Here is a 24295-nt window from a genome sequence, read left to right as displayed (position 1 = left end):
TACTGCTGTCTGGTTGAACCATAGTACTGCTGTCTGGTTGAACCAACTATAGTACTGCTGTCTGGTTGAACCAACTATAGTACTGCTGTCTGGTTGAACCAACTATAGTACTGCTGTCTGGTTGAACCAACTATAGTACTGCTGTCTGGTTGCTTGCCATGCCAGGGCGATGTGCTGTCTCTAGGTCACGATGAGCAAACAGCCTAAGCAGGAAACTACTAGGACAGGACAGAAGGACAGCAGGTAGACTAGATCAGACCAGCAGCCAGGTTCAAGCCCCGAGCCTGGCAGCCCTTGTGTCTGGGGGTATTCGGGGCGGGGGGGAGAGAAAGCAGAAGACTAATCTGTATCATGAGCCATTCTAACGTGCTGTATCATGAGCCACTCTAACGGGCTGTATCATGAGCCACTCTACTGGGCTGTATCATGAGCCATTCTAACGGGCTGTATCATGAGCCATTCTAACGGGCTGTATCATGAGCCATTCTAACGGGCTGTATCATGAGCCATTCTAACGGGCTGTATCATGAGCCATTCTAACGGGCTGTATCATGAGCCATTCTAACGGGCTGTATCATGAGCCACTCTACTGGGCTGTATCATGAGCCACTCTAACGGGCTGTATCATGAGCCACTCTAACGGGCTGTATCATGAGCCACTCTAACGGGCTGTATCATGAGCCACTCTAACGGGCTGTATCATGAGCCACTCTAACGGGCTGCATCATGAGCCACTCTAACGGGCTGTATCATGAGCCACTCTACTGGGCTGTATCATGAGCCACTCTACTGGGCTGTATCATGAGCCACTCTACTGGGCTGTATCATGAGCCACTCTAACGGGCTGTATCATGAGCCACTCTAACGGGCTGTATCATGAGCCACTCTAATGGGCTGTATCATGAGCTATTCTAACGGGCTGTATCATGAGCCACTCTAATGGGCTGTATCATGAGCCATTCTAACGGGCTGTATCTTGAGCCATTCTACTGGGCTGTATCATGAGCCATTCTACTGGGCTGTATCATGAGCCATTCTACTGGGCTGTATCATGAGCCATTCTAACGGGCTGTATCATGAGCCACTCTAACGGGCTGTATCATGAGCCATGCTAACGGGCTGTATCATGAGCCATGCTAACGGGCTGTATCATGAGCCCCTCTAATGGGCTGTATCATGAGCCATTCTAACGGGCTGTATCATGAGCCACTCTAATGGGCTGTATCATGAGCCACTCTAATGGGCTGTATCATGAGCCACTCTAACGGGCTGTATCATTGAGAAAAGTCAAGAAGTCTGTCTGTGTTTTAAGTCATGTGTGGAGCATGTCTTTAACCTATGTGGTAATGGGAACAGTCGACAGCATCCTTGTGATGTCACTATCCTGTGCTTAGCGAATGGTCAATTGAGCCTGACCGGGATGATTGTCCACATTGTAAAACCAATGTAAAAGTCCCAAATTTGCAAAAACCTGTCTATCTAGCAGTCCAGGTCTGCCTCAGAATAGATTCTTTGCGTATTGTTTTTATAATCTTCACATCCTGTCAGAGACACGGTGAGTCACACACTGAATGCATAAGACCCCTGCTATACCCCAATCTCCTCTCTGAGAAAATAAACTCTGTACGGAGTTGGCTGTTGATGACAATTTGTCAGGCGTTATAGCCTGTACATCTGGCTCCCAGTTGGTCGTTCGGTCGGGCAGTTGGTCTGTCGATAAATCTATCTATCAGCCCCAACGGAAACAACTTTCCCTGGTAACTTATCAGACTTATTGAGATAACATTAGGAGTAAAAACATTAACAATTCCTACATTTTTTTTTTACAGTCCTCTGTGTTTAAGCTATGAATGGCTGGCAATGAATACTGTTGAGACAGAGTCGGGTAGTATTTCATTTACCCACTGCGGCTACTCCATCCAGCATGCAGACAATATAACGGCCAAGTACCCTGCCAATTTACTGCCAAAAAGTATTGCTTCTCTGTGATGTGGGTTGGTGGGAAGGAGTGATGTGGCGTTGATGTTGGGGTAGGGGTGGTAGTGGTAGTGGGGGGGGGGGGGGGGGAGTGTATTGGTATTTTATTAGGATCCCCATTAGCTGTTGCAAAAGCAGCAGCTACTCTTCATGAGGTCCAACACAAAACATGAAACATAATACAGAATGACATAATACAGAACATCAATAGACAAAAACAGCTCAAGGACAGAACTACATACATTTTTAAAAAGGCACGTGTTGCTTACATATGGATGCACACAAACTATCTAGGTCAAACAGGGGAGAGGCGTTGTGCCGCGAAGTGTTGCTTTATCTGTTTTTTGAAACCAGGTTTGCTGTTTATTTGAGCAATATGAGATGGAAGGAAGTTCCATGCAATAAGGGCTCTATATAACACTGTACGTTTTCTTGAATTTGTTAAGGTTTTGGGGACTGTGAAAAGACCCCTGGTGACGTGTCTCGTGGGGTAAGTGTGTGTGTCAGAGCTGTGTGTAAGTTGACTATGCAAACAATTTGGGATTTCCAACATATTAATGTTTCTTATAAAAAGAAGAAGTGATGTAGTCAGTCTCTCCTCAACTCTTAGCCAAGAGAGACTGGCATGAATCATATTTATATCAACCCTCTGATTACAATTAAGAGCAAGACGCTCCGCTCTGTTCTGGCCAGCTGCAGCTTAACTAGGTCTTTCCTTGCAGCACTGGACCACACGACTGGACAATAATCAAGATTAGACAAAACTAGAGCCTGCAGAACTTGCTTTTTGCAGTGTGGTGTCAAAAAAGCAGAAAATGTATTTATTATGGACAGACCTCTCCCCATCTCTTTAATAGGGACAGACCTCTCCCCATCTCTTTAATAGGGACAGACCTCTCCCCATCTCTATATTACAGACAGACCTCTCCCCATCTTTATAACCATTGAATCTATATGTTTTCACCATGACAGTTTACAATCTAAGGTAACACCAAGTAATTTAATCTCCTCAACTTGTCCAACAGCCACACCATTCATTACCAGATTCAGCTGAGGTCAAGAATTTAGGCAATGTTTTTATACCAAATACAATGCTCTTAGTTTCAGAGATGTTCAACGACCAGTTTATTACTGGCCACCCATTCCAAAACAGACTGCAACTCTTTGTTAAGGGTAAAAATATGACAGATAGGAGTGGCTATAGTCAGCTACCATCCTCAGTAGCTTTCTAAGTTGTCAATGCCAGGAGGTTTGTCATTATTGATCGATAACAATAATTTTTCCACCTCTCCCACAACTTTTCAAAATTTTAACTTGCACCTTTCATTATAATTTTTTTTATGCATGAATATTTTATTCATTTTACTAAGCAAGTCCGTTAAGAACAAATTCTTATTTTCAATGACGGCCCAGGAACAGTGGGTTAACTGTTTGTCGTGGGCATTTCCTGCCTAAGTTTGCCCACTTTGCCAATGAAATGATCATTGAAATAGTTGTCAACATCACATGATTTTGTGATGAGTAAGCCATCTTTCTGCAAAATAATTTAATTTCAATTTTTTTCCCATCATTCTTTGTATCATTGATCTTAGCTTCATAATACACTTTCTTCTTCTTTTTGGTGAGTTTAGTCACATCATTTTGGGCTTGGGTTGTGTTGGGGGGCTCTGGGTTGGGCTTGGGTTGTGTTGGGGGGCTCTGGGTTGGGCTTGGGTTGTGTTGGGGGGCTCTGGGTTGGGCTTGGGTTGTGTTGGGGGGGGGGCTCTGGGTCGGGCTAGTGTTGGGCTTGTGTTGTGTTGGGGGGCTCTGGGTTGGGCTTGGGTTGTGTTGGGGGGCTCTGGGTTGGGCTAGTGTTGGGCTTGGGTTGTGTTGGGGGGCTCTGGGTTGGGCTTGGGTTGTGTTGGGGGGCTCTGGGTTGGGCTAGTGTTGGGCTTGGGTTGTGTTGGGGGGCTCTGGGTTGGGCTTGGGTTGTGTTGGGGGGCTCTGGGTTGGGCTAGTGTTGGGCTTGGGTTGTGTTGGGGGGCTCTGGGTTGGGCTTGGGTTGTGTTGGGGGGGGGGGCTCTGGGTTGGGCTAGTGTTGGGCTTGGGTTGTGTTGGGGGGCTCTGGGTTGGGCTTGGGTTGTGTTGGGGGGCTCTGGGTTGGGCTAGTGTTGGGCTTGGGTTGTGTTGGGGGGCTCTGGGTTGGGCTTGGGTTGTGTTGGGGGGCTCTGGGTTGGGCTAGTGTTGGGCTTGGGTTGTGGTGGGGTGCTCTGGGTTGGGCTTGGTTGTGTTGGGGGGGCTCTGGGTTGGGCTAGTGTTGGGCTTGGGTTGTGTTGGGGGGCTCTGGGTCGGGCTTGGGTTGTGTTGGGGTGCTCTGGGTTGGGCTAGTGTTGGGCTTGGGTTGTGTTGGGGTGCTCTGGGTTGGGCTAGTGTTGGGCTTGGGTTGTGGTGGGGGGGGTGCTCTGGGTTGGGCTAGTGTTGGGCTTGGGTTGTGGTGGAGGGGCTCTGGGTTGGGCTTGGGTTGTGTTGGGGTGCTCTGGGTTGGGCTAGTTTTGGGCTTGGGTTGTGTTGGGGGGCTCTGGGTCGGGCTTGGGTTGTGTTGGGGTGCTCTGGGTTGGGCTAGTGTTGGGCTTGGGTTGTGTTGGGGTGCTCTGGGTTGGGCTAGTGTTGGGCTTGGGTTGTGTTGGGGGGGCTCTGGGTTGGGCTAGTGTTGGGCTTGGGTTGTGGTGGGGGGCTCTGGGTTGGGCTAGTGTTGCGGGGCTCTGGGTTGGGTTAGTGTTGGGCTTGGGTTGTGGTGGGGGCTCTGGGTTGGGATGGCGTTGGGCTTGGGTTGTGTTGGGGGGGCTCTGTGTTGGGCTAGTGTTGCGGGGCTCTGGGTTGGGTTAGTGTTGGGCTTGGGTGGTGTAGGGTTAACAATGACAAAGAGTGGAAATAAACTGACAACTGGAGAGCTGCTGTTTCAGGTTTCACTGTAGCTAGATAACACAGATATCGTCATCTAGCCTCTCCTTTCTTCTCTGTTGGTCTGCTACAGTAGATAGAAGTCCTACTGTCCTGTGTTGGCTGCTATATGAAACAGACTAGTGTTCTAGGTGAGATATAATGATGGGAATAGGAACTGGCCTGTCAGGGTTACTGAGAATGTTCTGTGTCATTAGAACCACTGTAAACCACACCAGGGGCAAGACAAGGGCCCATATTCACATAGCATCTAGGATCAGGTCTCTCCTGTTAATATAATCTAATTCATTATGATCTGAAACTGATCCTAGACCAACACGGCCAGAACATTAGATTCACTGTGAAGTGTAAACCACGCCAGAGAAATATCAGGACATTTTTGGGGTGGGATTTTATCTGAGAAATATAATTTTTAAAAATTGAAATTCCTAGCTGCAACAGAATACAATCTAATACAAACTATATATATTTTTTTATAAAACCATCTTTGAGAACTAACAATCAAATAAACTAGACAGTCTGGGAGAATCGAACACTCCCCAAACCAGGCATGCCCGTTGATTAAGTTATAATGTTTGAGCAGAGGAACACAGCATTAGCCATGGCAAAATGTGTAGAATTGATGGAAATTGGCTTTAAACTGAAAAAAAATTCCCTACGCGACCAAGGTACCATTCTAGCTAATAGACTATGTTAATTCTCAATTCCAATGAATTGTGGGAAGGTCAAAATAATGTTGCTGTCTACCAAATCTTCACATTTTAAAATGTTGATTACTTCTACTTGGCATTATCATTCACCTGATGATAAGACAGGATGTGTTCTTTAAATTTTTTGCTAACAAATGATGGGGTCCTGGGAGACACCGGTTTGCCTGGGCCGGCAGTCCCTGGGCAAGAACATTTTGAAAACCTCTGTATCTACAGCAATGTACACCACACCAGGCCCAGAGCATTAGGTACAGACAGGTCTTGGCCTGGAGGACAAAGATTCCCTGATCCTGATTGTGTTCTTCCGTTGGAATACTCTCCTACTCCTCTGCTTTAGTAGGACAGGTTGGTTAAATAAAGGTGAAATAAAAACATCTTCTATAGGAGGACAGAATGGGTAAACGACAAACCTCATATAAGGGACAGTCAGGCTAAATCTTCTTTAGGAGGACAGAATGGGTAAACGACAAACCTCAGATAAGTGACAGTCAGGCTAAATCTTCTTTAGGAGGACAGAATGGGTAAACCACAAACCTCAGATAAGAGACAGTCAGGTTTAATCTTCTTTAGGAGGACAGAATGGGTAAACAACAAACCTCAGATAAGGGACAGTCAGGCTAAATCTTCTTTAGGAGGACAGAATGGGTAAACCACAAACCTCAGATAAGAGACAGTCAGGTTTAATCTTCTTTAGGAGGACAGAATGGGTAAACCACAAACCTCAGATAAGAGACATTCAGGTTAAACTAGCTGAGACCTGCTTATATTACCGAATTAAAGCTGGCTCAGTTGGTAAGAGTGTGGCGATACCGTAGCAACGCCAAGGTTGAGGTTCAATTCCCACAGTGATTACATACACATCAGTTGTGCCTTCCTGTATACTACCTATGCTATAAAAAATATATATATTCTACTGAGCAATTTACTTTATGTCCCTATTCATATTTTTCATTTTGTTTTATTCTTGTTGCTTTGTTCAGAAGGAACCTGCAAGTAAGCATTTCGTTGGAAGGGTGTATACCAAGTGTATCCCGTACAAATGACTAATAAAACCTGAAACATACTAATGAAGAAAATGTCTACAGTACGTGCCAAGGTGAAGTGTCCTGGCAATCCACGGGTACAGTATAACAGAGGCCTTTCCTTACACGGATATCACAGTTTACACTCTCTGAAAACTCACATCTCATCTGACATCACGGTTCAAACTCTCTGAAAACGCACATCTCATCTGATATCACAGTTTACACTCTCTGAAAACTCACATCTCATCTGATTTCACGGTTCAAACTCTCTGAAAACGCACATCTCATCTGACATCACGGTTCAAACTCTCTGAAAACTCACATCTCATCTGATATCACGGTTCACACTCTCTGAAAACTCACATCTCATCTGATATCACGGTTCAAACTCTCTGAAAACTCACATCTCATCTGATTTCACGGTTCAAACTCTCTGAAAACTCACATCTCATCTGATATCACAGTTCACACTCTGAAAACTCACATCAAAAGTCCTACTCTGTCAGTGAACCTCTCAGCACATAAAATTAAGGACCTTTAAAAAAAGTTTATATGGTAGTTTTAAGAGGTCAGTGAATTGGGGCTGTCTGAGTGGGATGAGAGCTGGGTTTAGTAGGATGGTTTGAGTTCTGAGGGTCAATGGGACGGTGTGGGTAAAGAGAGCTGGGTTTAGTAGGACAGTGTAGGTAGAGAAATCTACGCTTAGTAGGACAGTGTGGGTTTAGTAGGACAGTGTGGGTTTAGTCGGACAGTGTGGGTTTAGTCGGACAGTGTGGGTGAAGAACCAGTAACTGGAAGATGATGAGAGAGGGAGGGATAGAGGTTGGATGGAGTGATGAAATGACCAGTAGAGGAGAATGAGAGGGATAGGAGTGGAGTGGAAGGACGGATAGAAGGAAAGAGGGTGTGGTTCAAGTGAAGACAGACTTAAATGGAGAGCAGGTGATGTCTGACCCTCTCCTCTCTCAAGGCCAGTGTTTGTTGTGACTGTCCGACCCTCTCTTCTCTCAAGGCCAGTGTTTGTTGTGACTGTCCGACCCTCTCCTCTCTCAGGGCCAGTGTTTGTTGTGACTGTCCAACCCTCTTCTCTCAGGGCCAGTGTTTGTTGTGACTGTCCGACCCTCTCCTCTCTCAGGGCCAGTGTTTGTTGTGACTGTCCGACCCTCTTCTCTCTCAGGGCCAGTGTTTGTTGTGACTGTCTGACCCTCTCCTCCCAGGGCCAGTGTTTGTTGTGACTGTCCGACCCTCTCCTCTCAGGGCCAGTGTTTGTTGTGACTGTCTGACCCTCTCCTCTCTCAAAGCCAGTGTTTGTTCTGACTGTCTGACCCTCTCCTCTCTCAGGCCAGTGTTTGTTGTGACTTTCCGACCCTCTCTTCTCTCAGGGCCAGTGTTTGTTCTGACTGTCTGACCCTCTCCTCCTCTCAAGGCCAGTGTTTGTTCTGACTGTCTGACCCTCTCCTCTCTCAGGGCCAGTGTTTGTTGTGACTGTCCGACCCTCTCCTCTCAGGGCCAGTGTTTGTTGTGACTGTCTGACCCTCTCCTCTCAAGGCCAGTGTTTGTTGTGACTGTCCGACCCTCTCCTCTCTCAAGGCCAGTGTTTTGTTGTGACTGTCCGACCCTCTCCTCTCTCAAGGTGACGGGAGAGACCCACCATGTGCAGCTCTCTGAGTCCCAAGCAGCCGATTGGCCCAGGCCTGACGGATATGCAGCAGTATAGCCAATGGCTGGCCAGCCGCCATGAAGCCAGCCTTTTGCCAATGAAGGAAGACCTAGCCCTATGGCTAACCAGCATGCTGGGTAAGTTCTATGTGATGTATATAATATATACATTCATATATAGATTAACATATATGTGGATCCTACAGTATGTATGGGTCTACTGCTCATGATGGAGGACATGTGGCTCAACAACATGCTTGGGTAAGGATTGGGGCTTCGATTCCCACTGGGGACATCGATACCAACATGCTGGGTAAGGATTGGGGCTTCGATTCCCACTGGGGACATCGATACCAACATGCTTGGGTAAGGATTGGGGCTTCGATTCCCACTGGGGACATCGATACCAACATGCTGGGTAAGGATTGGGGCTTCGATTCCCACTGGGCACATCGATACCAACATGCTGGGTAAGGATTCTTGCTTCGATTCCCACTGGGGACATCGATACCAACATGCTGGGTAAGGATTGGGGCTTCGATTCCCACTGGGGACATCGATACCAACATGCTGGGTAAGGATTGGGGCTTCGATTCCCACTGGGGACATCGATACCAACATGTATGCACTCGCTGTTGTAAGTCACTTTGGATAAAAGCGTCTGCTAAATGACATGTATTTTCATTATATTATTGACTGCTCTGGAAATGGCCTTGAGGTGGTTAGCTGTCATCAAGAAATCAAATCAAATCAAATCAAATCAAATTTTATTTGTCACATACACATGGTTAGCAGATGTTAATGCGAGTGTAGCGAAATGCTTGTGCTTCTAGTTCCGACAATGCAGTAATAACAAGTAATCTAACTAACAATTCCAAAACTACTGTCTTGTACACAGTGTAAGGGGATAAAGAATATGTACATAAGGATATATGAATGAGTGATGGTACAGAGCAGCATAGGCAAGGTACAGTAGATGGTATCGGGTACAGTATGTACAAATGAGATGAGTATGTAAACAAAGTGGCATAGTATAGTATAAAGTGGCTAGTGATACATGTATTACATAAGGATACCGTCGATGATATAGAGTACAGTATATACGTATGCATATGAGATGAATAATGTAGGGTAAGTAACATTTATATAAGGTAGCATTGTTTAAAGTGGCTAGTGATATATTTACATCATTTCCCATCAATTCCCATTATTAAAGTGGCTGGAGTTGAGTCAGTGTCAGTGTGTTGGCAGCAGCCACTCAGTGTTAGTGGTGGCTGTTTAACAGTCTGATGGCCTTGAGATAGAAGCTGTTTTTCAGTCTCTCGGTCCCAGCTTTGATGCACCTGTACTGACCTCGCCTTCTGGATGATAGCGGGGTGAACAGGCAGTGGCTCGGGTGGTTGATGTCCTTGATGATCTTTATGGCCTTCCTGTGACATCGGGTGGTGTAGGTGTCCTGGAGGGCAGGTAGTTTGCCCCCGGTGATGCGTTGTGCAGACCTCACTACCCTCTGGAGAGCCTTACGGTTGAGGGCGGTGCAGTTGCCATACCAGGCGGTGATACAGCCCGCCAGGATGCTCTCGATTGTGCATCTGTAGAAGTTTGTGAGTGCTTTTGGTGACAAGCCGAATTTCTTCAGCCTCCTGAGGTTGAAGAGGCGCTGCTGCGCCTTCTTCACGATGCTGTCTGTGTGAGTGGACCAATTCAGTTTGTCTGTGATGTGTATGCCGAGGAACTTAAAACTTGCTACCCTCTCCACTACTGTTCCATCGATGTGGATAGGGGGGTGTTCCCTCTGCTGTTTCCTGAAGTCCACAATCATCTCCTTAGTTTTGTTGACGTTGAGTGTGAGGTTGTTTTCCTGACACCACACTCCGAGGGCCCTCACCTCCTCCCTGTAGGCCGTCTCATCGTTGTTGGTAATCAAGCCTACCACTGTTGTGTCGTCCGCAAACTTGATGATTGAGTTGGAGGCGTGCGTGGCCACGCAGTCGTGGGTGAACAGGGAGTACAGGAGAGGGCTCAGAACGCAACCTTGTGGGGCCCCAGTGTTGAGGATCAGCGGGGAGGAGATGTTGTTGCCTACCCTCACCACCTGGGGGCGGCCCGTCAGGAAGTCCAGTACCCAGTTGCACAGGGCGGGGTCGAGACCCAGGGTCTCGAGCTTGATGACGAGCTTGGAGGGTACTATGGTGTTGAATGCCGAGCTGTAGTCGATGAACAGCATTCTCACATAGGTATTCCTCTTGTCCAGATGGGTTAGGGCAGTGTGCAGTGTGGTTGAGATTGCATCGTCTGTGGACCTATTTGGGCGGTAAGCAAATTGGAGTGGGTCTAGGGTGTCAGGTAGGGTGGAGGTGATATGGTCCTTGACTAGTCTCTCAAAGCACTTCATGATGACGGATGTGAGTGCTACGGGGCGGTAGTCATTTAGCTCAGTTACCTTAGCTTTCTTGGGAACAGGAACAATGGTGGCCCTCTTGAAGCATGTGGGAACAGCAGACTGGTATAGGGATTGATTGAATATGTCCGTAAACACACCGGCCAGCTGGTCTGCGCATGCTCTGAGGGCGCGGCTGGGGATGCCATCTGGGCCTGCAGCCTTGCGAGGGTTAACACGTTTAAATGTCTTACTCACCTCGGCTGCAGTGAAGGAGAGACCGCATGTTTTCGTTGCAGGCCGTGTCAGTGGCACTGTATTGTTCTCAAAGCGGGCAAAAAAGTTATTTAGTCTGCCTGGGAGCAAGACATCCTGGTCCGTGACTGGGCTGGGTTTCTTCCTGTAGTCCGTGATTGACTGTAGACCCTGCCACATGCCTCTTGTGTCTGAGCCGTTGAATTGAGATTCTACTTTGTCTCTGTACTGGCGCTTAGCTTGTTTGATAGCCTTGCGGAGGGAATAGCTGCACTGTTTGTATTCGGTCATGTTACCAGACACCTTGCCCTGATTAAAAGCAGTGGTTCGCGCTTTCAGTTTCACACGAATGCTGCCATCAATCCACGGTTTCTGGTTAGGGAATGTTTTAATCGTTGCTATAGGAACGACATCTTCAACGCACGTTCTAATGAACTCGCACACCGAATCAGCGTATTCGTCAATGTTGTTATCTGACGCAATACGAAACATCTCCCAGTCCACGTGATGGAAGCAGTCTTGGAGTGTGGAGTCAGCTTGGTCGGACCAGCGTTGGACAGACCTCAGCGTGGGAGCCTCTTGTTTTAGTTTCTGTCTGTAGGCAGGGATCAACAAAATGGAGTCGTGGTCAGCTTTTCCGAAAGGGGGGCGGGGCAGGGCCTTATATGCGTCGCGGAAGTTAGAGTAACAATGGTCCAAGGTCTTTCCTCCCCTGGTTGCGCAATCGATATGCTGATAAAATTTGGGGAGTCTTGTTTTCAGATTAGCCTTGTTAAAATCCCCAGCTACAATGAATGCAGCCTCCGGATAAATTGTTTCCAGTTTGCAGAGAGTTAAATAAAGTTTGTTCAGAGCCATCGATGTGTCTGCTTGGGGGGGGATATATACGGCTGTGATTATAATCGAAGAGAATTCTCTTGGTAGATAATGCGGTCTACATTTGATTGTGAGGAATTCTAAATCAGGTGAACAGAAGGATTTGAGTTCCTGTATGTTTCTTTCATCGCACCATGTCACGTTAGTCATAAGGCATAAGGCAATCATTTTTTTTGATATAGCCCTTGTTATATCAGCTGATATCTCAAAGTGCTGTACAGAAACCCAGCCTAAGACCCCAAACAGCAAGCAATGCAGGTGTAGAAGCACGGTGGCTAGGAAAAACTCCCTAGAAAGGCCAAAACCTAGGAAGAAACCTAGAGAGGATCCAGGCTATGAGGGGTGGCCAGTCCTCTTCTGGCTGTGCCGGGTGGAGATTATAAACCTGGAGAGGAACCAGGCTATGTGGGGTGGCCAGTCCTCTTCTGGCTGTGCCGGGTGGAGATTATAACAGAACATGGCCAAGATGTTCAAATGTTCGTAAATGACCAGCATGGTCAAATATTAGTAATCATAGTGAACAGGTCAGGGTTCCATAGCTGCAGGCAGAACAGTTTAAACTGGAGCAACAGCACGGCCAGGTGGACTGGGGACAACAAAGAGTCATCATGTCAGGTAGTCCTGAGGCATGGTCCTACGGCTCAGGTCCTCCGAGAGAGAGAAAGAAAGAAAGAAAGAGAGAAAGAGAGAATTAGAGAGAGCATACTTAAATTCACACAAGATACCGGATAAGACAGGAGAAATACTCCAGATATAACAGACTGACCTTAGCCCTCCAACACATAAACTACTGCAGCATAAATACTGGAGGCTGAGACAGGAGGGGTCAGGAAACACTGTGGCCCCATCCGATGAGACCCCCGAACAGGGCCCACCCACTTTGCCAAAGCACAGCCCCCACACCACTAGAGGGATATCTTCAATCACTTTCAATAATGGCAGGAATGGAGGAGGTCTTTATCCTAGTGAGATTGCTAAGGCGAACACCGCCATGTTTAGTTTTGCCCAACCTAGGTCGAGGCACAGACACGGTCTCAATGGAGATAGCTGAGCTGACTACACTGACTGTGCTAGTGGCAGACTCCATTATGCTGGCAGGCTGGCTAACAGCCTGCTGCCTGGCCTGCACCCTATTTCATTGTGGAGTTAGAGCCCTGTCTATGTTGGTAGATAAAATGAGAGCACCCCTCCAGCTAGGGTGGAGTCCGTCACTCCTCAACAGGCCAGGCTTGGTCCTGTTTGTGGGTGAGTCCGAGAAAGAGGGCCAATTATCTACAAATTATATCTTTTGGGAGGGGCAGAAAACAGTTTTCAACCAGAAATTGAGTTGTGAGACTCTGCTGTAGAGCTCATCACTCCCCCTAACTGGGAGGAGGCCAGAGACAATTACTCAATGCCGACACATCTTTCTAGCTGATCTCTTTACATCTCTCAGTGTAGCATATGTATAAGAAGAATTGTTCTGAGTCTGGTTCCTCTAAAGGTTTAATTATACCAGGGAGTTTTCCCTTGCCACTGTGCTGTACTGAGGCATGGTCTCTTTGGGATCCAGGCTGGGTTACTGAGGCATGGTCACATTGGGATCCAGGCTGGGTTACTGAGGCATGGTCTATTTGGGATCCAGGCTGGGTTACTGAGGCATGGTCTATTTGGGATCCAGGCTGGGTTACTGAGGCATGGTCTCTTTGGGATCCAGGCTGGGTTACTGAGGCATGGTCTCTTTGGGGTCCAGGCTGGGTTACTGAGGCATTGTCTATTTGGGATCCAGGCTGGGTTACTGAGGCATGGTCTCTTTGGGATCCAGGCTGGGTTACTGAGGCATGGTCTCTTTGGGATCCAGGCTGGGTTACTGAGGCATGGTCTCTTTGGGATCCAGGCTGGGTTACTGAGGCATGGTCATATTTGGATCCAGGCTGGGTTACTGAGGCATGGTCACATTGGGATCCAGGCTGGGTTACTGAGGCATGGTCTCTTTGGGGTCCAGGCTGGGTTACTGAGGCATGGTCACATTGGGATCCAGGCTGGGTTACTGAGGCATGGTCTCTTTGGGATCCAGGCTGGGTTACTGAGGCATGATATCTAATAAACATGTGTGTTGTATTGAGTAAAGGTAAACATGTTTGTAAAAATACAACAGCCAAACCAGTCTCTGCAGGCTGTTTCAGTCATGGGGTTGTTTGTACCTGTGACTGATCATAGTTCAGGAAGCAATTTGATGTTGCTGTGTCTGATTTGCAAAGCTGTCCAAATCATATCCTGTTCAACAAACAATCATCTAACTGTGTTACACCACGTTGTGTTAAACCTTAAACACAGGTCTGTTGTTTGCAGTTAGGTAGTTAGTTATTGTGTTAGTTACTTTTGTAGCCTAATCAGCGTCAGCCATTATTCACTATTTCTTTTAATTTGAATGGATTCTCAATGGACTTGCATTATCCTGTTGATCTGAAGGTCATTACCAATCAATCGTTAATGAGTCTGGAATGGAGATTGTGTCCAAGGGGCGGACTGGGACCAGAAATCGGCCCTGGCATTTCTAACACATCAGCCCAATTTTTTTCCCCCCTTGAGGCCCTCATTATTAGCCAGATAATAATAATTAGACAGGCCCACTGGGCTTAAAATGGACCATCCCATCCGGCATGTCGGCCAGTACGCCACACACACACATTGTAACCTTCTCCTAATTGAATAATGGCTATTATTAGCATCTTTAGTAGCCAACTGTACAATGTACGATAGAAAGAAGTTTAGCTGTAGACTACTGTATCAGTAGCCTCTTGATTGTTCAACACTTCCTATTCCAGGAAGTGCTTCAAATCAGCATATTCCGTTTGATCCTATCTGACCCTATATTGACACACTCTTCCTATCTGTGTCAGTCCCTATCTGTTAGCATTGGGAATTGTGTGCGTGTGCATTTTCAGTCCCTAACTGTTAGCATTGGGTAGCCAGCTGAGCTGAGATATTAGGTATGGCCTCTGATGTGGTCTGGGGGGGAGGGGGGGACGGGGGGGGGGGGGGGGGGACTACAGGAAGTAGATACATCACACGGTTAATCTGGCCTCGTGCTCCCTACCAGTTTGCAAATAATCAGCAGCTGATGATGATATCTTTCTTGATGATCTTCCAGAATGTTCATCTCTGGTCTAGATTTGACAATTGCATGAAGAAGATTGCTCCCCCCCACAATAGTATGACATTGGTTAAAGCATCATATGTAAATCAATTTCAATGAAAATTCACAAATCAACCTGATTGGAGATACACAACACACTCCCTGCCTAACGGTCATGAGCCGTGCGGCCTTTACCGAGAAAAACCCACCGGATTTTTAACAGGGTCGTTAGCAATTTAGTTTTCAGAGTATTTTTTCTGCGGCCTACCTGGCTCAATTTCTAGACATCAGATTAAAAAACGAGACTATAGTGTCCATAAAGTGACCATTGAATAAACAATTGGCAGATTCCAAACCAGAAGTATCGTTCTAAAGCATATAAAGCTTTTAATTTAATTAATATGTCTGGATTTGATTAAAGCTTTCATCTGCATTGAAATTCAAGTCTGATGCAGTACAAATCATCGTTTTTTTTTTGTGGAGCACTTCCTGTAAGAGAATGTGGCTGTTTTTCAGAAGGGTTGAATACTAAAGCAATCTTACACTTCGATTGATATTCTATTAGAGCAACTTAGGGCAAAGTAAGCTGAAGCTGTGGTGCTGGGAAACCTTGGTAGAGTATGGGGGAGGTACGTGTTGTGGTGCTGGGAAACCTTGGTGGAGCATGGGGGAGGTACGCGTTGTGGTGCTGGGAAACCTTGGTAGAGTATGGGGGAGGTACGCGTTGTGGTGCTGGGAAACCTTGGTAGAGCATGGGGGAGGTACGCGTTGTGGTGCTGGGAAACCTTGGTAGAGCATGGGGGAGGTACGCGTTGTGGTGCTGGGATACCTTGGTATAGCATGGGGGAGGTACGCGTTGTGGTGCTGGGAAACCTTGGTAGAGCATGGGGGAGGTACGCGTTGTGGTGCTGGGAAACCTTGGTATAGCATGGGGGAGGTACGCGTTGTGGTGCTGGGAAACCTTGGTAGAGCATGGGGGAGGTACGCGTTGTGGTGCTGGGAAACCTTGGTAGAGCATGGGGGAGGTACGTGTTGTGGTGCTGGGAAACCTTGGTAGAGCATGGGGGAGGTACGTGTTTTGGTGCTGGGAAACCTTGGTAGAGTATGGGGAGGTACGTGTTGTGGTGCTGGGAAACCTTGGTAGAGCATGGGGGAGGTACGTGTTGTGGTGCTGTAAAACCTTGGTAGAGCATGGGGGAGGTACGTGTTGTGGTGCTGGGAAACCTTGGTAGAGCATGGGGGAGGTACGTGTTGTGGTGCTGTAAAACCTTGGTAGAGCATGGGGGAGGTACGTGTTGTGGTGCTGTAAAACCTTGGTAGAGCATGGGGGTGGTACGCGTTGTGGTGCTGGGAAACCTTGGTAGAGCATGGGGGAGGTACGCGTTGTGGTGCTGGGAAACCTTGGTAGAGCATGGGGGAGGTACGTGTTGTGGTGCTGTAAAACCTTGGTAGAGCATGGGGGAGGTACGTGTTGTGGTGCTGGGAAACCTTGGTAGAGTATGGGGGAGGTACGTGTTGTGGTGCTGGGAAACCGTGGTAGAGCATGGGGGGGGTACGGGTTGTGGTGCTGGGAAACCTTGGTAGAGCATGGGGGAGGTACGTGTTGTGGTGCTGGGAAACCTTGGTAGAGCATGGGGGAGGTAGGCGTTGTGGTGCTGTAAAACCTTGGTAGAGCATGGGGGAGGTACGTGTTGTGGTGCTGGGGAACCTTGGTAGAGCATGGGGGAGGTAGGCGTTGTGGCGCTGGAAAACCTTGGTAGAGCATGGGGGAGGTACGCGTTGTGGTGCTGTAAAACCTTGGTAGAGCATGGGGGTGGTACGCGTTGTGGTGCTGGGAAACCTTGGTAGAGCATGGGGGAGGTACGCGTTGTGGTGCTGTAAAACCTTGGTAGAGCATGGGGGAGGTACACGTTGTGGTGCTGGGAAACCTTGGTAGAGCATGGGGGAGGTACGCGTTGTGGTGCTGTAAAACCTTGGTAGAGCATGGGGGAGGTACGCGTTGTGTTGCTGGGAAACCTTGGTAGAGCATGGGGGAGGTACGCGTTGTGGTGCTGGGAAACCTTGGTAGAGCATGGGGGAGGTACGCGTTGTGGTGCTGGGAAACCTTGGTAGAGCATGGGGGTGGTACGCGTTGTGGTGCTGGGAAACCTTGGTAGAGCATGGGGGAGGTACGCGTTGTGGTGCTGGGAAACCTTGGTAGAGCATGGGGGAGGTACGTGTTGTGGTGCTGTAAGACCTTGGTAGAGCATGGGGGAGGTACGTGTTGTGGTGCTGGGAAACCTTGGTAGAGTATGGGGGAGGTACGTGTTGTGGTGCTGGGAAACCTTGGTAGAGCATGGGGGAGGTACGTGTTGTGGTGCTGTAAAACCTTGGTAGAGCATGGGGGAGGTACGTGTTGTGGTGCTGGGTAACCTTGGTAGAGCATGGGGGAGGTACGTGTTGTGGTGCTGTAAAACCTTGGTAGAGCATGGGGGAGGTACGTGTTGTGGTGCTGTAAAACCTTGGTAGAGCATGGGGGTGGTACGCGTTGTGGTGCTGGGAAACCTTGGTAGAGCATGGGGGAGGTACGCGTTGTGGTGCTGGGAAACCTTGGTAGAGCATGGGGGAGGTACGTGTTGTGGTGCTGTAAAACCTTGGTAGAGCATGGGGGAGGTGTTGTGGTGCTGGGAAACCTTGGTAGAGTATGGGGGAGGTACGTGTTGTGGTGCTGGGAAACCTTGGTAGAGCATGGGGGAGGTACGTGTTGTGGTGCTGGGAAACCTTGGTAGAGCATGGGGGAGGTACGTGTTGTGGTGCTGGGAAACCTTGGTAGAGCATGGGGGAGGTAGGCGTTGTGGTGCTGTAAAACCTTGGTAGAGCATGGGGGAGGTACGTGTTGTGGTGCTGGGAAACCTTGGTAGAGCATGGGGGAGGTAGGCGTTGTGGTGCTGTAAAACCTTGGTAGAGCATGGGGGAGGTACGCGTTGTGGTGCTGTAAAACCTTGGTAGAGCATGGGGGTGGTACGCGTTGTGGTGCTGGGAAACCTTGGTAGAGCATGGGGGAGGTACGCGTTGTGGTGCTGTCAAACCTTGGTAGAGCATGGGGGAGGTACACGTTGTGGTGCTGGGAAACCTTGGTAGAGCATGGGGGAGGTACGCGTTGTGGTGCTGTAAAACCTTGGTAGAGCATGGGGGAGGTACGTGTTGTGGTGCTGGGAAACCTTGGTAGAGCATGGGGGAGGTACGTGTTGTGGTGCTGTAAAACCTTGGTAGAGCATGGGGGAGGTACGCGTTGTGGTGCTGTAAAACCTTGGTAGAGCATGGGGGAGGTACGCGTTGTGGTGCTGTAAAACCTTGGTAGAGCATGGGGGAGGTACGCGTTGTGGTGCTGTAAAACCTTGGTAGAGCATGGGGGAGGTACGCGTTGTGGTGCTGGGAAACCTTGGTAGAGCATGGGGGAGGTACGCGTTGTGGTGCTGGGAAACCTTGGTAGAGCATGGGGGAGGTACGCGTTGTGGTGCTGGGAAACCTTGGTAGAGCATGGGGGTGGTAGGCGTTGTGGTGCTCGTGAATTTCCTTTCTTTTTCGGCTTCAGACCCATGCCTACTTCTCACTTAAAAGTGTTTTTTGTTGTTGTTCTTAATACTGTAGATATGTTTGAAAAGGCCACAATAAACAAGACATATAATATTTGTACTTTGGCGCGGCAGGTAGCCTAGTGGTTAGAGCATTGGGCCAGTAACCGAAAGGTTGCTGGATCGAATCCCAGAACTGACAAGGTAAAAATCTGTCCATGAACAAGGCAGTTAACCCACTGTTCTCCTTACCGGACTTGCCTAGTTAAATAAAGGTTAAATTAAAAATGTAAATCTCAGAGCAGCAGTTCTCTGATGAGGGATGGGACGATAACACTTTATAATAAGCTAGGCTTTATAAGCCAGGTATATTTCATTAGTAAATAATTAACTAAATATTAACAAATCATTTCTACATTATTAGTAAATGTATTTACATGAATGTTTAACTAACTAATATAGTTGCTAATAATGTACTAATCTTTAACAACATTTATAAATAATTTGTTAACAGTATTTATTTTCTAATGATGTATGGTTTATAAAGGATAGTTAATAGAAAGTGTTGAATAAGAATAAGGCAGGAATATAGGGTATTTCCCAAGTTCTCTCTCTCTCTCTCTCCATCTCCCTGTCTCTCCCTCCATCCTCTGGGATCAATTACAACATTTGGAACTCATTAAAACCCCTGAACCCACCTCCCCTCCTTCTCCTCCAGCCCCCTCCTCCCATCTACCAAACCCTAACCCCCCTCCTCCTTCTCCAGCCCTCTCCTCCCTCTACCAAAAGAAAAATAGATGAAGACAGAAATCCCCCTGGTTTCTTTTCCACAGTTAGACGCCCCCCCGCCACCTCCTATTGCAGTCAGAATGATCTAACTAAGAAGGAATGGTCGTCTGGATGCCAGTCAACTAGAAATACCACATGTTGATCTCTCTCTCTGTGTGTGTGTGTGTGTGTGTGTGTGTGTGTGTGTGTGTGTGTGTGTGTGTGTGTGTGTGTGTGTGTGTGTGTGTGTGTGTGTGTGTGTGTGTGTGTGTGTGTGTGTGTGTGTGTGTGTGTGAGTGTGTGATCTCTGGAGAGTGTATCAATGCTGTGCAGAATCAGATGGCCCCTGGCCTGTATTAGTCTGACAGTCATGTTATGCAGCATGCTAGGTCTATGGGCTGCTCATATGGCCTTTACTATCAGTCAGACTGTGTCTTTGTTGCTCTGTCTTATGACGTACAGTGTTTTCAGTCACACATGCTTTAGGAACTGTGGGCTACTGTCATCTTACATTTCTTCACCATTATCTGATAGGCTTTACCAACACGACATACTTGGGCTCTTAATTATCTCCGGGTTAAAGATCCAGTCTCGACGTCAACAGTGAAGAGGCGACTCCGAGAGGCAGAGTTCCTCTGTCCAGTGTCTGTGTTCTTTTGCCCATCTTAATCTTTTTATTTTTATTGGCCAGTCTGAGATATGGCTTTTTCTTTACAACTCTGCCTAGAAGGCCAGCATCCCGGAGTCGCCTCTCCACTGTTGACTTTGAGACTGGTGTTTGGAGGGTACTATTTAACTAGACACTCTAATGTACTTGTCCTCTTGCTCAGTTGTGCACCGGGGCCTCTCACTCCTCTTTTCTATGGTTAGAGCCAGTTTGCGCTGTTCTGTGAAGGGAGTAGTACACAGATCTTCAGTTTGTTGGCAATTTCTCACATGGAACAGCCTTAATTTCTCAGAACAAAAATAGGCTGACGAGTTTCAGAGGAAAGTTCTTTGTTTCTGGCCTTTTTGAGCCTGTAAACGAACCCACAAATGCTGATGCTCCAGATACTCAACTAGTCTAAAGAAGGCCAGTTTTATTGCTTGTTTAAGCAGAACAACAGTTTTCAGCTGTGCTAACATAATTGCAAAAGGGTTTTCTAATGATAAATTAGACTTTTAAAATGATAAGCTTGGATTAGCTAACACAACATGCCATTGGAACACAGGAGTGATGGTTGCTGATAATGGGCCTCTGTACGCCTATGTAGATATTATTATTTTTTTAAATCACCCGTTTCCAGCTACAATAGTCATTTACAACATTAACAATGTCTACATTGTATTTCTGATCAATGTCATGTTATTTTAATGGACAAAAGATGTGGACATAAGTGAACCCAATCTTTTGAACAGTAGTATATATACTACCGTTCAAAAGTTGTAAATATATTATTTGCAAATCAATTCATTAAAATGTGATTTTCTGGAATTGTTTTACTCATTTTGTCTGTCATAGTTGAAGTGTACCTATGGTGAAAATTACAGGCCTCTCTCATATTTTTAAGTGGGAGAACTTGCACAAGTGGTGGCTGACTAAATACTTTTTTGCCCCACTGTATATAATGGGCTCGTAATGAAAAATCATATATTTAATGGGTCTCCTTCCCTCCACATCCCTCTCCACCCCAGGTCTGGAGATCACAGCAGAGAGCTTCATGGAGCGTTTGGACAATGGCTTCCTGCTGTGCCAGCTGGCTGAGACGCTACAGGAGAAGTTCAAGCAGAACCAGACTCAGAACCATGGAGAACTGCCTCTTGGCAATGGAAAGGTACTGAGAAACCTATGCCCTTTTCACACTATCACGCTGACCCGAATCATAAATCAGAACCAATGGTGGCTGGTCCCGGGAAAACGGCAAAGCTTTGGGGGAACCTACACCGGAGCAGAAAAAAAACCAAGGCAGGGATCTAGTCTGGGGTCTCAAACTAAAAGTGCTGACATAGGATTATCAGTTTTGCCTTTTTAAATCATAATGAATAGCATTATATGGACAGGGGGAAACCTGATCCTAGATCAGCACTTAATACTCTGAGATGCTTTTTGCTTACGAGTCCTGATCTGTTTGTGCCTTATAGCCAACTCCTGTGGTTGGTTGGTTTGTTGGTTTGATATGCCAATGACCATGAAAGTGGCCAGACAGCACTAACAGATCTGGGACCAGGTTAAGAATCGTAGTGGTGAAAACAAGACTCATTTAGTTGAGGCTAGGTTGTCCCATGCTGTGCTAATCTTTATTTATTTTTAAAAAATGTACAGATTGCCAGTAAATAACTTTTGGTACATTTGGGAATTTGTTGTTTTTGTTGTCCTTGAATTGAATGCTACTATACTACTGCAATAACTCATGAACTAAGCGCCACCTTGGAATATAATCCTTTAAATAAAATACTTTGAATCGGAATATTAAGATTACAACCAGGCTCATGTAATGTCATTGTGGAAAAAAACTCAGAGATCTTCAGATTAAAAAAATCAGGATATTGCTTTGGATGTGAAGCTTCTAGAATACCCCAGGACGGTGTTCCATGTTTAGCCAATCTGAAACCTAGACATAATATTAGTCTGTGGTTAGAGAGATTATTTAACCATTTTTTAAAATTATTTTTTTGTTAAACATGTTAAACAGTATCGGTATCCAAACCACTTCATCCAGCTGAACTGCAATCAGTTGTTTTTCCAGCTGAACTGCAATCAGTTGTTATTCCAGCTGAACTGCAATCAGTTGTTATTCCAGCTGAACTGCAATCAGTTGTTATTCCAGTTGAACTGCAATCAGTTGTTATTCCAGCTGAACTGCAATCAGTTGTTATTCCAGTTGAACTGCAATCAGTTGTTATTCCAGTTGAACTGCAATCAGTTCTTATTCCAGCTGAACTGCAATCAGTTCTTATGCCAGCTGAACTGCAATCAGTTCTTATGCCAGCTGAACTGCAATCAGTTCTTATGCCAGCTGAACTGCAATCAGTTCTTATGTCAGCTGAACTGCAATCAGTTCTTATGCCAGCTGAACTGCAATCAGTTCTTATGCCAGCTGAACTGCAATCAGTTCTTATGCCAGCTGAAAGCCAATTCGCTAACCTTCACATAAGAGACTAGTAGTCCTGCAGTATATTTCATGACCCGATAGGCCAGTTTTGTGATTAGTGAGTCTTCGGCAAAATGTCTCTTCTAAAGGTATTTAAGTAAGTCTGTTTCTGCAAGGTCTTTGGTATGTCATACCATGGCTGTATATAATAGCTATTGGTACAAGCTGTCCCCATTATGGGGCCCCATATTTGAGTAGAGGCCACATGCTGGAGGTTAGAGTGAGAATAACTGTATGGGAAGGTGTAGTGTATAGCTTGTTAAACTGTATAGGAAGGTAGTGTATAGCTTGTAAAACTCCGACCATGCTGTTTCATACGAAACTAATGACAGAAACGGGTTAATTTTGTTAGAATCGTTGATGTGAAATACACCAAGCATGAAGTTTACATTGTACATTTTCAATAGTGTTCAAATAGTATTTGAAATAATTTGGAGTCATTTAGGTGGGCTTGAATGAGCTTGCCTGTTGTAATGGAGTCAATAGAATCTAGAAATAGAATAAAGGATGGAGCCAATAGAATCTAGAAATAGAATAGAGGATGGAACCAATAGAATCTAGAAATAGAATAGAGGATGGAACCAATAGAATCTAGAAATAGAATAGAGGATGGAACCAATATAATCTAGAAATAGAATACAGGTTGGAACCAATAGAATCTAGAAATAGAATAGAGGATGGAACCAATAGAATCTAGAAATAGAATACAGGTTGGAACCAATATAATCTAGAAATAGAATACTGGTTGGAACCAATAGAATCTAGAAATAGAATACAGCTTGCAAAAGTGCAAACACTTTTGCACTCTTGTGGTGGGTCTCCTGATGCTGGTGGTAGTCTATTACAGAGCTGCTGGTGGTGGGTCTCCTGATGCTGGTTGTAGTCTATTACAGAGCTGCTGGTGGTGGGTCTCCTGATGCTGGTGAGAGTCTATTACAGAGCTGCTGGTGGTGGGTCTCCTGATGCTGGTGGTAGTCTGTTACAGGGCTGGTGGTGGGTCTCCTGATGCTGGTGGTAGTTTGTTACAGGGCTGGTGGTGGGTCTCCTGAGGCTGGTAGAGTCTGTTACAGGGCTGGTGGTGGTGGGTCTCCTGATGCTGGTGGTAGTCTGTTACAGGGCTTCTTGTGGTGGGTCTCCTGATGCTGGTGTGAGTAGATCAGCTAGCAGCACAGATGTGTGGAAATACTTGAGGTCAATTGCCATAGGGAGGCCCCTTGTGAATATAGAGCAGTCTATTGATCTGGGAAAGAGAGAGAAAGGGAGGGAGGGAGGGAGATACTGAGGGAGAGGGGGAGGGAGAGAGAGAGGCAGAGACAGGAACTCTGGAGAAAATGGTTTGGGTTTATTTGGGCTTGTCTGACCTAGAAATTATGTTCACTCCCCCTAAAAGAAAATAGGGGGAAAAATATTTGTATCTCTGAGGTCAATAGATCATGTTTGGATAGAGACTGGACTTAAAAGGCAGTCAGCCAGCTAGCCAGTCAGCCGGCCAGTCAGACAGCTAGCCAGTCAGCCAGCCAGTCAGTCAGCCAGTCAGTTAGCCAGCTAGTCAGTCAGCCAGTCAGCTAGCCAGTCAGCCAGATAGCCAGCCAGTCAGGCAGATAGCCAGCCAGCCAGTCAGCCAGATAGCCAGTCAGCCCAGCCCGTCAGTCAGTTCAGGCTTATTACTTATACCTGAGTTACACAGGATACCTGGGGCCAATTTCTCTCCAGGACTTGTCAATTCATTATTTCACCGGGCTTTTTATTTTATTTCATTTAAACAATCTGACGTTACACAATGTCTCCTGCAATTATTTTTAAATTATTACTTTTAAAAGTCATCTCTGCTCAGACTCAGAACAGTTTGGTTTTAAAAGGCCCAGTTATCTCTACTCAGATTCAGAACAGTTTAGTTTTAAA

At 46.6% G+C, this 24295-nt stretch overlaps 1 protein-coding gene across 1 annotated transcript in view; it reads left to right on the top strand.

Moving 5' to 3' along the window:
• LOC139383282 (growth arrest-specific protein 2-like) overlaps positions 1 to 24295 on the top strand; it is a 56774-nt gene that overhangs the window by 14842 nt on the left and 17637 nt on the right. Inside the window, exons 2-3 of the mRNA XM_071127731.1 lie at positions 8286 to 8449; positions 20937 to 21076. Of these exons, the coding sequence (XP_070983832.1) occupies positions 8305 to 8449; positions 20937 to 21076 (285 nt within the window). The 5' untranslated portion in view covers positions 8286 to 8304. The remainder of the gene's footprint in view (positions 1 to 8285; positions 8450 to 20936; positions 21077 to 24295) is intronic.

This window comes from Oncorhynchus clarkii, chromosome 2 (assembly GCF_045791955.1).
Source record: "Oncorhynchus clarkii lewisi isolate Uvic-CL-2024 chromosome 2, UVic_Ocla_1.0, whole genome shotgun sequence".
NCBI lineage: Eukaryota > Metazoa > Chordata > Actinopteri > Salmoniformes > Salmonidae > Oncorhynchus > Oncorhynchus clarkii.
The sequence above is the reverse complement of the archived record's forward strand: the minus strand, read 5'-3'. Positions and strand labels throughout refer to the sequence as shown.